The sequence below is a fragment of the Elephantulus edwardii genome, unplaced genomic scaffold (genome assembly GCF_000299155.1).
Source record: "Elephantulus edwardii isolate Elephantulus edwardi_28Jun2011 unplaced genomic scaffold, EleEdw1.0 scaffold00090, whole genome shotgun sequence".
Lineage (NCBI taxonomy): Eukaryota > Metazoa > Chordata > Mammalia > Macroscelidea > Macroscelididae > Elephantulus > Elephantulus edwardii.
In genome coordinates this window covers 2,354,508-2,368,276 of record NW_006399840.1, presented here as the reverse complement: position 1 = coordinate 2,368,276, position 13,769 = coordinate 2,354,508, and the positions used below count along the sequence as shown (strand labels likewise).

Sequence of the window (13,769 nt, the reverse complement as noted above, 5' to 3'; positions counted from 1 at the left end):
CAAGCGACTCGACGGCACATAACAACAACAACAATTTGTCTTCTCAAAGGGAAGGTGCTAAGGAGCAATGATGTTAATTTAGAGACTAAGGTGCACCTGCTTTAAGTCGTGGTCTTTTCTTTTTTTTCCCCCCAATATTTATTAAAAGAAACAAAAAAAAAAATCATTAGTATGTCTTTGATTCCTTTTGCCTTAAATTTTTTCAGAAGTTCTTGGTATATATAATTTGTGCTGACAAATGTTCTGGAAAATGTGGTTATAAGGTAGCCATCTCCTACAATATAATGGAGATAATCAAGGAGAAAAGTGATAGTGTTTAAATGAGAACACTGACTATATACCCTTAACTACCACGGTTGTTATGTGCCATCAAGTTGCCTGCAACTCATAGCTACCCTATGTATAACAGCTCTGAACCTTGCCCTAGCTTGAGCCAGTCCCACTGTCTCCAACACATCTACCTCCATTACCCTATTTACTGCGTCAATCCATTTTATCCAGGGTCTTCCTCTCCTGCACTGTTCCGCCATACTTCAATGCATGATGTCCTTCTCCAAGGATTGGTTCCTTTTGGCCACATGCCCAAAGTATATTAAACAGTGCAGCATGGATTCATCCTCTCTTCAAAAGACTTGTTTGTTCTCTTAGCTTCAAAGGCATAGATTCTTCTTCTGCCATGGCTAGTCACTGTCCAGATCTCTGCAGCAAGTAACTATGAAAACCATAGCCAGAATAAAGCACACCTGATTCTCCAGACTGACATCGTTGTTCGTTTGTCCTTTGGAGAGGTCCCTGAGCAGACTTCCCCAAAGCAATTCAACTTTGATTTCCTGACTGCTGGTAAGTCATGGTCTTTTCAATTACTTCCTATGCATCTAACTGAGAGCTGGACAATGAATAAGGATGATAGAAGAATCAATGTCTTTTGAGTTGTACCAATGGAAAAGAGATCTGACTATCCCATGGACCGCCAAAATAACAAGTATGTCCTGAAGAAGGTGTACACAGGTTGCTCCTTAGAGGCAAGAATGATAAAACTTCATCTCACATATTTTAGGCATGTTATTAGAAAGAGGCATTCTTTGGAAAGGGATATCATGCTTGAAAAGGTGCAGGGTCAGCAAAAGAGAGGAAGACTCTCAACACCATGGATCAATACAGTGACTAAGAATGGGTTTGAGTATATTAGAGATGATGAGGATGGCACAGAATAGAGCAAGGCTCTGAGTCATAGTCTACTTGAAGGCTTCTAACACAATATCCTCTTCTGTCAAATGCCATAGTATCTGGGCAAACATCATCTCTCTTCTTATTAAAAGTAGGAAATCTAAAGCAACAAAATCAAGATATCCTAAAAAAAGTCATGATTAAATTGTGACCCTGGAAAAACACGTATCAGCTTAGATGGCCAGGATCCTCAGTGATTTGGAAGTTATGTTGGTGTACTCACCCTCCTGATGTGATCTAATATAATCAACTGTTAGGGGATTAGGATAAGAAACCACACCCTGACTCAGGCCACAGTCCTAAGCTAATGTAAGTAGAGTTCCTAGAAATGAAGTCTACATCACTTTATACTTTTGGGGAGTTAAGAGGAGAGAGAAGGAAGCAGAGAGCAAAGGGTCTAACACCAAGGAAGAAGAGCCAGAAACAGATTCATCCTTTAGATCCAAGGTCAGAGCACTGAGAACCTCCTAAAACAAGGAAAAGACAAATATCCAGATGAACAGAGATCCCCCAAAATTACCAAGCCAAGACACTGAAAGGAGGTAAGGACCTTGCTCACTGTGAGCTGACATCAAAAAGATTTGATTGCCTCCAAACCAGAGCACTGAATTTGAACTTTCAGCCTTCTCAACACTGATTAAATAAATCTATTTTTTAAAGCTACTCATCTGTGGTACTTCAGTTACACTACAGTAGCACTAATAACTAAGAAAATCAACATTAAAATAATAATAATTACAGCAATGCAGTCCTCTTGAGACCCCAGGCTGGAGCATAAATTTCTAAAAGCTTAATTAAGAATCTCTGATCCAAAATAAATCAAGGAGAATATTTTGTGAGCCTTTTTTTTTCAATTTAGATATTACAATCACTGTCTCCAATGCTTTTTTTGGGGGGGTGGGGAGGGACATTGGTTGTGTAGTCTGTAGAGAGTTGCACTGCTAAACCAAAGTTGATGCTTCTCTGGCAGTTCAAATCCACCAAGCGAAAAAGACAGAAAAATCGCTCATTCAATATACAGCCTCAGAAATCCACTGCAGCTATTAGTCAGCTCCAATTCAAAAGCAATGAAAAGAATGCTTTTCTATAGCCCTGAGTGAATTAGGACAGATTCATATTGTTGGGAGCTCAATGGAGACCTCTCAGCAAGTGAATCCCATATATTGCATAGAATTTGCTTGTCTGAGAAGCCATCATATAAATAGCTAACTAATTACTTGACAATGTGGGAGCAGCAAAAGAAATAATGTTTTATGTATGTCAACCCACGCAACGAAAAGGTACCAAATCAATAGAGAATAGACTCAAACAGGTCTCTCTTAGCATGGCTCTTCAAATATGAAATTGGTACATAACCTCATACAAACAATGAGATTACTATAGCTATCTCTCATTTTGAGTCATAAACAGCTTCTTCTACCATAAACTGTTACTTATGAAAAAGATCAAGAACACTATACAATCTTTTGTTTTTATCCTTAAAAGAGCTAAATTTAAATCACTTCAAACAGATCTATCATTTTCTTTTAAAAGACTCCCACAACTTCTCTCCTCAAATCTTTTTTTTTAAATTCCATAATCTTTCCTAATAATTAAAAATCTTTGTTGGAAATCAGTAAACAAAGTAAACCCAAAGGCCTATATGCATGCAAATATGGCCTTTAAAAAATAAACAACAAAACCAGTTTAGCTTAATAGAAGATTAAAAACCAAAATCAAGCATTCCAGAATTAAAGTGATTAGAATGATAAAAACTGTTTTCTCTTAGACTCGTTACTTTAAAAGTAATCAAAAGCACTAAAACTACAATTGTCTTGGGTTTATTCTTTTTGGATAAATGACTCAATTTTCTTTTTTTTTTCTTCCCCCCCCCCATTCTTGTTGTGTACTGTTGAATCAGATCTGACTGCCACAGGAGGAGACTGTCCCTTCTTCTCCAGCAGAGCATCTGGTGGATTCGCACCTTCAGGATCATAAAAGACTAAATTTTCAAAGCCAATTTTGAAGTGCTCTAAAAGCTAGAACAGTAACGTTGTGCATTGTACTTCAGTGAGACAGTCTTGCACAGGGCAATGTTTGATAAACATTTCATCAACTCTAAGGACCAAATAGTTTTACACTGAATCAGTACTTTATATACCACTTTTTTTTTGGGGGGGGGGAGGCTGCCAATCAAATATATCCCCAAGTACAAGATGCAACCCATCATCAGTTATATTAAAATAAAAAGGAAAAAGCATTCTGGAACCAATGAAACACTCTCAAATTCTTAAATCCAACTACTTTTTTTTGTCATACAATAGGACTTATAGCCTTCGGCAATTAAAACCAGCGAAATTGAAAAATGACAAATTCTTACCTTCTGTACTACCTGTAGCAAAACTATCAAGGAGAGAATCTGAATAAGCTTCAGCAGGGCCAATCAATTCTGAACCATCATTAACTATTCCACCCTAAAAGATCAGAGTATGTATTTCAATGTCATCAAGATTATAAACATAAAAGTAATTAGTAATAAATGAACAACAGTTACCTGAACTAATGTAAAGACTAAAGAAAAAAATATATTGAACAAAATTATACCTGCTCTTCAAAAATTCACAGTATTATCATGTTTATGTGACTTTTGTTTTAAAAAAAAAAGATTCCAATTCTGTAAGGGCATCTTAGTGATAATCTTTACATAAATGAATTAATAGTTAGGACTTTCTTGTAAGGAGAAAATCTTTCTTTTTTTGTTGGTTTGTTTTGTTCTGGTTGTTTTTTTTTCCAAAAAAATATCAACCTTTAAGTTAGTAGTCAGAGCAAATCACCAAAGCCAACCAGAAACATCATGATTTTTATGAAAATGTATTATTTTAGACTTACAAAAATACTTATAAAGACTATGCAGAAGATAGAAGGCAGGAAAACCTTCAAGAACATTGTTCAGTATCCTCATGGACTGGTTATTATAAACTAATACGAAACACAGCACCTCCTCTGAGATCTGGCGATCCCAGAAGCCATTAAATTTGAGATTACTTATATATGACACAGAGATAACCTTAACAAAAACATTTTAATAATAGGAGCATATCTTAAAGAGATAAAAAATAATGAAGAAATTAATTTCTGAATAGGACTATAATTTTGATACCGTAATTAGATGTGGAAACGTAAGCCTCAAAAACTATTTCATTAAAAAACAAACAAAAACCCACAACTATTTTATTTTACTCTATATGGATGACAGGGAATTGATGCCTTTGAGTCATGGTAATGGAAAAGAGCAGTGAATATACCACGGACTGCCAAAAGAACAAACAGGTGTTTCTGGGAGAAGGTATGAATGAAGTTCTCCTTGGAGGCAAGGATGGCAAAGCTTCATCTCTCACACTTTGGACATATTGTTAGGAGAGACTATTTTCCTTGGAAAAGGATATTAGGCTTCAAAGGGTGGAGGGTCAGCAAAAAACAAGACTTCTGTACCAGAGATGGTGAGAACGGCAGAGAATAGGGCAGAGTTTAGATCTATTGTTCATAGGGTCATTATGAGTTGTACTTTATGGCACCTAACAACATACAACATAAAACAACTATATTGGGTATGAGTGGAGCTCTAGTCACAGACATGAGACTGCAAACCTTAAGTAATTACACCTAATTAAAATAACAATTCTTCTCCATCTCCTACCTCCCAACAACTCTGGGAGCTCTGGTGGCCTAGTGCAAAGAAACTGTTGCAATCCCAAAGACACACGTTCTAATCCACCAGCTGCTCTATGGGAGAAGAATGGGCAATCTCCTTCTGCATCATTAAGTGCCTCTGAAAATTCACTGGAGGGTTCCCCAGTGGAACCCACTATGGGTCGGTTCTAACTCGATAATATGCAACAACAAAAACAAAATAACTCTCCTCCATCTCTCCTCCTACCTCCCAACAACAATATAAAGCCCCTAACACTATATATACTAGGATATCAAAATCCAAGAGAAATTGTGGGGGGAACTGTCCTCAAGTTAAGTCCACTGAGTCAAACCATCCCACACAGATGTCAAAGTACATGCTGTAGAATTTTCAATGGCTATGCTTTTTTAGACCACAAGGCCTTTCTTCCAAAATCCTTTTGATAAACTCAAACTTTCACCTTTCAGTTAGCAATCACATTCTTTAACCTAAAGAACCTGAGATTCATCAGATTCAACCCACCTTAGAACAAAGAACCCAGTAGCTATCTAATCAGAAGTCTCCCTGCCCACTAATCTTTGAACAGGAGAAATTTTAAATGTTCCCTCGAAAGTTAACAAAATCCACTTTCCTGAAAATTTAAAAACAATTAGCCTCCTTTTTTAATTTTTTTTTTTCAATTAGCCTCTTTAGGATCAAAACTTCATTACTTTACTCCTTTCCTTGATTAGAATACTCATGGTTTATATCTGAATTTTTCTCAAAAAAGAAAATAACTATAAGTTATTCTTCAAAAACACCCAAGTCTTAAAATTTTTAAGTATACCAGAGAATGGAAAAAAAATTTTGGTATGATTTTTGCATGTATTTTCAGAAAATGTAAACACTCAACAAATGTTTGACCACTGTGATGATGAAGATGATGATGATTAGCTGATGTAATATAAGATCTATTCACAAGAGAAACTCTAAACAATAAAGAAGTCTTTAATGAAACAAAATTGAAGCAAAAATTGTCCTTTAAGAATCAGAGTGATAAGGAGCTCTGGTGACCTAGTGGCAGGAAGTTGCACTGCAATACTGAAGGTGCATGGTTCAAATCCACCTGATACTTTCCTGGAAAAGGAGGGGCAACTTCCTCCTGTGCCAGTTGGATCCGATTGGACAGCACACAGCAAGAAAACAAATAAATCATTCTTTTTTTTTTTTCTTTTTTTTCTATAATTATATTTTATTAATTTTCATAAACATTTACAGAGATTTTGGGCTTCCACTCATTCATTGTTGCACTATTCTCTCTACCCTCCTCCCAGTTTGTTCTTGTCCAAATGCCACAATGCTTGTCAAAGCCAGTTCTGATTAATCTTCTTTGTCAGTGTATCCTTTGCCATTCCCTATCACTCCTCCCTGAGAGAGACTTCACCCTGAGTCATAAGGAAAAGGGGACGGCGTATTCTCTTAGCTACTTCCTGCTGAAAAGGGACGCTGTGGGTTTCAGGGTGAAGATCTTCTCTCACTACTCTAAAGGGCCCCTTTGGCAGTAGGAAACACATAGACTATTATGGAGATTGATTTTGGAATTCAGATGCACTCTTATTGATTGTGCTTGGCTGTACATGTACATATCCTTGAAGATGTATCATGGGGGTGTTGCAATCTAGAAGACACAAATTTGACTAACAAGTTATAAGTACATGAGTCCAAAAATTATGGAAAAGTAAAAGAAAAGATTCTTTCATTGTTTTACAAACCCTCCCCCAGGTCCCCTCCACCATGCAGCCCTCGCTCTAGTCTCCTGTGATGACAGAAATACCCAGTTACATCTCTCTTTTAGACGGTTCTCTCCCTCCTCTGCTTCAGTGCAGTATACATTACTGAACCCATCTTACTCAGTGTCTCCCTAACCCCAAGGACAGTCCCATTCTACAACAGTGGCATCATGTAATATTTGTCCTTTTGTGACTGGGATATTTCACTCAGCATAATGTTCTCCAGAGTCAACCATTTTGAATAATATTGCATGAGTTCCTTGTTTTTTAATTCAGATGGCTAACAAACACATGAAGAAATGCTCAAAATCCCTAGCCCTAAGAGAGATGCAAATTAAAACAACTATGAGATATCATTTCACCCCAGTCAAAATAGCAAAATTTAACAGAACAGCAAGCAACAGATGCTGGCGAGGTTGTGGAGAAACTGGAACCCTGATTCACTGTTGGTGGGAGTGTAAAATGGTGCAACCCCTGTGGAAAGCAGTATGGCGCTTTCTCAAAAAGTTGCAAATAGAGATACCATTTGACCCAGCAATTCCACTACTGGGAATATACCCTGAAGAGACCATAGCTGACATCCAAGCAGATATATGCACACCCATGTTCATTGCAGCTTTGTTCACAATAGCAAGGAGTTGGAAACAACCTAAGTGCCCATCAACAAACGAATGGCTAGAGAAGCTGTGGTATATTCGCACAATGGAATACTATGCTGCATTAAAAAAATAAATCATTCTTAAAAAAAAAAAAAAAAGAATCAGAGGGATACATGAGAGAAATATGCTGTTTAATTCTATATGGTCTTTGAATTTGTGCCATGATGCGACTTTAAATCTCTATTTTGGGAAGGGGTGGGTTAAGGAAATGGGGAAAATTCAGTGTGAAAAACAATTTATACATGCTTCGTAAGAAAACCAGTATAAAAGAAAATTTTTTAAATCTCTACTTTTAAATCTCTACTTCCAAAATAGTAACCCTTCAAGTATTCCTCAGTTTCCAGTAAAAATAATCTCCAAAAATATTTTTATCTATATGTACATACATGATAGATAGATATACAGACAGATAGAAAGAAAGACAGATATATTCCTATTACAACAAATTCTTTCTCTAAAAAACAATGGCAGAACTGGTGAAATCTGTCAAGACAATCATTAGAGGACTCTATAAACTCTATAAACCGATGAAAATTCAAATAAATAAATGGTTACTCTTGTAAACCACTCAAGTTCAAGAAAGAACTCTGGTAGCCTATATTGCTCTGAGGTTGTCTCCATCTTTCTTCCCACCTGGGTTACTACGTAAGGGTCGGACAATCCTTGAAAGCCCACATACTTACAAATTTCTCTTCTGGGGAACTGACCTGATTTGGATTTAAGCACAAAAGGGGCTGGGGGGAAGAGACCATGCCAAACTGTTGTCATGAACAGAAGCTATCAAACAAATAGAAGAGTGAGTCAGTTGGCCTGAAGTTGCAGTCAGTATCCGTTAATACTGATATTAACAGTAATATCAGCAAGAGTCACCACAGAGTTAACTCCATCTCATTCCAACCTCAATTCCACATGCTCCGCAGGATTTCCAGAGGCTGCTTTTTTTCTGGAAGTAGGTTATCAAAACTTTCTTGCAAGGCACCTCTGAATAGATTCAAACTCCCAACTGTTTAGTTAGTAACTGAACATGCTAACCATTTGCAACACCCAATACACTCTTCACTCATCTATATGGACAGTCCAGAAAGGGATCAAACTACACTGGGTAAATCATGATCCTGTGCAAATACACAGGGATAATCAGAGAGACCCCAGAAGAAAGTAAATGCTAGGGTACACTTAAAAACTATTTTAATTTAGAGAATAAATAGATAATAATCATTTAATAGCAAATGGTGTTTAAACAAAGGCTTCAAAAATGTTCAGTCAAAACCAATGGAAACAAGGGTAGCATACACAATACAAAGCAACCAAATCTTCCATGCAATGAATTTTGATCTAAACAAGAAATAGGCAGGGGTGCTTCCCCTCAAAGTTGGTGGCCAACTATCCTGCTCTGAATGCTTATTGGCCAGTCACTAATTTTGAGTGAAACATTGCTACCTATTTCCTATTCCAATCATAAGATCAAAATCTGACACAAGAAAGATCTAGTTGCTATGCAACATATATGCTGTCCTTAGTTTGATAAGTCATGACTGATCTGCTTTGAACCACTCTGAAGACTTGGAATACACTGTCCAATGACTAATCACCAGTTAGCTGATATATTTTGTTAATACAAAGCTAACTCAAGCAAGAAAGGGCCAGGTTAAAAATAATAATTAAAAACTGAGCAAAGATAATAACAATCAAACAAATTCCATATATGTGGTACACACAAGTTACCAAACCAATAAATAAATAAAGCACAACACAAATTTCAGAGAGAGAAAAATCAGAACCCAGACTTTCTACGATACATTGCTTAAAATTTCCAGTTTTCAACAAAAGGATTACAAGACATGCAAAAGAATAAGAAAGTATAAAGATGATCTCAGTTTAAACAGATGATCTCAGTGAAAGAAACTCAATGGAAACTAGCTCTGAGGCAACAATGACTCACGTGGAAGACAAGAGTTTAACATATCATAAATATGTTCAAACAACTAAGGGAAATCCTTTATCAAATAATTAAAGGAAAGTATGACTACCTGGGTAGGTTTCATTTTTAAAAGTGAATCAAATCATAGGAATATGTTCAATCACATCTGGTTCCACAGAGAAACAAACTATGTCAATGTGGCATAAATTCAGCAACACTGAGTCAGTTCTAACTCAAAGCAATGGTACTGGACAGAACAGAACTACCCAGGATTTCCAAGGCTATGATCTTTATAGAAGCAGACTGCCACATCTTTCTCCAGCAGAGTAGTTGGTGAGCTCAAACTGCTACTCTTTCTGTTAACTCAGTGTTAACATCACAAGGGCTCCTTTTCTCAGCTGTAACTACCTAAAAAATTCTCCTGAGGTGGATAGATTCAGTGACTGGGGTAATCGGGATGGGTGTGTCGGAGGCAGTGTGATTGGCACAGGATAGAGCAGGGTTTAGGGCTGTTGTACATAGGGTCGCTATGAGTCGCAAGCAACTCGACGGCACATAACAACAACCACCTTTTTCTTCTGCTTCCTTCCATAATCAGGAATACAGTATGTGGCAGTCAAGTAACCCCCTAGTTCTAGACAGTAAAATGCAAGAAAGACTATCTCTAGGCAGAAGTTTGGGGAAAGGATTTAAAAGGTGACTCCCTCCAGCCCCCCCCCTCCAAGCCCCCGCCTTTTGCCTTTCATATTCCCACCCAGGAACCTTAATTCTTGGTTACTTTATTGAGCTTATGATCTTGTGCTAACCTGCTCACTTAGACTTTGTATACAAGATGAATAAGCCCTTTCTTACTTAAATTAACAGGGTGAACCTTTTGGGTTTTTGGTTTTTTTTTGTTGTTGTTGTTGTTGTTGTTGTTGCTGTTTTTCTTACAATGAAATAATCCTCAAAACACATTTTCTTCTATTTATACAATGTTCTTCCCAAATTAGTCTCCTCCTCATCCTATTCAGCATATTACTTAAGATCATCCAAGACATGCTCAAAGATATCCCTGGCTTCTGTTAAACTACCCAATCTTTTCTTCTTTTTTTCATTTCACAACATCCAAGAACAAATATTTCCCAGTAGCAGTTATAATGAGGAATTCTCAAATTAATAAAAAAGTAAATGGATAGGTAATTTTTATTTAAATTCTTTAAAATTTGTGATCTGACCTGTATAATCCCAGCACTGATAATTTTTATACTTCTGTGACATACTTTGGAGTTCTGGTGGCCTATTCTGAAGGGAGTTGTGCTGCTAATCCAAAGACCAAGCCTTCCAATGGTTCAAATCCACCAGTAAGTAACTCCACCAGAGGAAGATGGGTTATCACCTTACATGCAATCTCAGCAACAAAAATCCACCAGAGGGTCAGCTATGAGTCGAATCCAACTCAACAGCAATTAGTGTTTTGAATGACATACGGTTTTTGCAATGACTGCTTTTCAATGCTCAAAGTAAGTATTATTCTTTCCTTATAACAATGTCTTTCTCTGTAAGCATTGAGACCACTATTAAATAGAGAATTTAAAGGACTAAATATATTGCTTTAGCTTAATTTTTTACATCAGAGATGTGAACTGAATTGTTGTTATTGTTAGGTGCCATCAAGTACAACTCACAGAGAGTCTATCTATCTTGAACTCTGACCAATCTTGCACCATCTTCATCATCTCTGACATGCTTGAGCCCACTGCTACAGTCACTGTGTCAATCCATCTCATTGAGTATGACTCACAGAGACTCTATAAACTTCAGATCTAGACCTTGTCCTATCCTGTGCCATCCTCACAATCTCTGACATACTCAAGCCTACTGCTGCAGTCACTGTGTCAATCCACTCACTGGGTTAAAGATCGTCCTCTCCTTTATCATCCCTCCATCTTTGCAAGCTGGATGTCTCTCTCCTCATAGCAACATGCCCAAAGTATGTGAGATGAAGTTTTGTCTTCTTTGCCTCCAAGGAGCACTCTGGCTGCACTTTCTCCAAGACAAATCTATTTGTCCTTTTGGCAATCTAGGAAATAGACACTTCTCCAATACTCCAATTCAAAGGCCTCAATTCTTCTGTAATCCTAATTACTGTCCAGGTCTCAGATGCATAGCCAAGTGCCGGAAAAGACCATGACATGAATCAGGTACATCTTATTTCTCAAACTGAAAATTACTGCATCACTGCTCCTCAATAATTTGGAGAGGTCTCTAACTACAGACTTTCGCAGTACAATTATGTCTCCTAACCACTAGTACTGATTGTGGATGAAAGTAACTGAAGTCGTTAACCGTTTCAATCTTTGCTCCATCTATTACGATGTTGCATACTGGTCCAGTGGTATATATTTTTGTTTTCTTGAGATTGAGATGCAATTCATACTGAAGGCTGCACCTTTTAACCTTTTAGTCTTCCTCACTTCTAGCATGCAAGGTCATGTCATCAATGTAATGAAGGTATTGATGAGTCTTCCTTCAATCCTAATGTCACATTCTTCTTCATAGAGTCCAGCTTCTCAATTAATTTGCTCAGCATACAGATTACATAGGTACGAAGAAAGAATACAACATTCAAGCACACCTTTTCTAATTTTTTTGCATTTTTAAATGATTTTTTAATGCAACATACATATTCTTACAGCATATTCTTTCCTTTTTTCCCCATTCATTTATTGTTGCACATTTTTCTCCCTGTCCACCCCTCTGCCCTAGTTCATTTTTCTCTTTGATAAGAAAAAAAAACTCATTGTTATACAATCTCCCCTCCCCCAGTCCACAGTCCACTTTACTATTTCTTTTTCTGTAATCTTGTCATGAAAATATTACCTAATCCTATATTCCTTTTAAAACGTTCTCTCTCTCATCTGTTTCAATGCAGTATGCATTTATCCCCTCTTTTCTTAGGTTCCCACTAACCCTAATGTCAGTCCCATTTTACAACAATGGCATGCAGTGTTTGTCCTTTTGTGACTGAGAGATTTCACTCAGCATAATGCCTCCAGGGTTACCCATTTTGTAAAATATTTCATGAGTTCTTTGTTTTTCAATACAGCATAGTATTCCATTGTGTGAATATACCAGAGTTTCTTTATCCATTCATTTATTGATGGGCACTTGGGTTTTTTCCAACTCTTTGCTATTGTGAACAAAGCAGAAATAAGCATGGGTGTGCACACCTTTCCTAATTTTAAACCATGTAGGTTCCCTTGCTCTGTTCATACAATAGCCTCTTGGTTAATGTATAAGTTTCTCATGAGAACGACCAAGTGTTCTGGGATTCCCATTCTTTTCAATGTTAGCCATAATTTGTTATGATCCACACAGTCAAATGCTTCTGCATATTCAATATTCAATAAAGCACAAAAAGACATTCTGCTAGTATTCTTTGCTTTCAGCCAGGATCTGACATCAGCTGTTATATCTCTGGTACCACATCCTCTACTAAATCCAGCGTGAACATCTGGCAGTTCTCTATGTACTGTTTTACCCATTTTATAATGACCTTCAGCAGTAATTTGCTTATACATGATATTGTTCAATAATTTCCACATTTGTTGGATCACCTTTTTTGGGAATGGGAACAAATATGGACTCTTCCAGTCAGTTGGCCAGGAAGCTGTCCTCCAAATTTCCTGGCACAGACTGGTTAGCCTATCCAGGGCTACAGCTGTCATTCAAAACATTTCAGTTGCTATCCCATCAATTTCAGGTACATTTTTTTTCTAATACCTTCAGTGCAGTTTGAACCTCTTCTTTCATTATCATTGGCTCTTGACCTTATGGTGCTTCCTGAAATATTTACAGGCTATTTTCGCCTCTGAAAACCCACTAGAGGATCACCTAAGAGTCGATTCTGACTTGATGTTATATAACAATATTATTTCTATAAAACTAAATATTGTGCTTTTCTGTTTGACCTTTAGATAAATTAGTAAATTTATAACAATTTTTAGAAGCAGCAGTGGTATCCACTTCCTAAACAACAAGCCTCTAGATTATGAACTTTGAGAAATGACAATAGGAATAGAAAGGCTTCAGGTCTTTTGTTCAGAGAGTCGCTATGAGTCGTTCTCGACTCAATGGCAGTCAATAACAACATAACAATTTAACATAGTATTGTAGTTGTACAAGGCACTCTAGTGGCTTAGTCCATAGGAAGACTACACTGTTAACACAAAGGTCAAGCCTCTCTAGCAGTTCCAATCCATCCACAGTTCCAGGGGAGAGAGACAGGCAATCTCCTCCCATGCAATGTACAGCCTCAGAAACCTGCTTGGGGGTCAGAGATGAGTCAGTTTGACACAGTGAGAAAGAGAATAGAGGTTTATATCACAAAGAGAAGTTACCCACTGAATGACAGCTCAATAAGTAAAAATAACTACTAGAGTTTTGCACTACCTAAATAATTTTTCAAGGAGTTTTAAAATCATCTCTAAGTCTTAAGAGAGTCTTTAAGATCATCTCTAAGTCTTTTACATCAAATTTTT

At 37.1% G+C, this 13,769-nt stretch overlaps 1 protein-coding gene across 1 annotated transcript in view; it reads right to left on the bottom strand.

Moving 5' to 3' along the window:
* LOC102855364 (ribosomal protein S6 kinase delta-1-like) overlaps window positions 1-13,769 on the bottom strand; it is a 280,773-nt gene that overhangs the window by 190,025 nt on the left and 76,979 nt on the right. Inside the window, 1 exon segment of the mRNA XM_006890552.1 lies at window positions 3,587-3,680. Within this exon segment, the coding sequence (XP_006890614.1) occupies window positions 3,587-3,680 (94 nt within the window).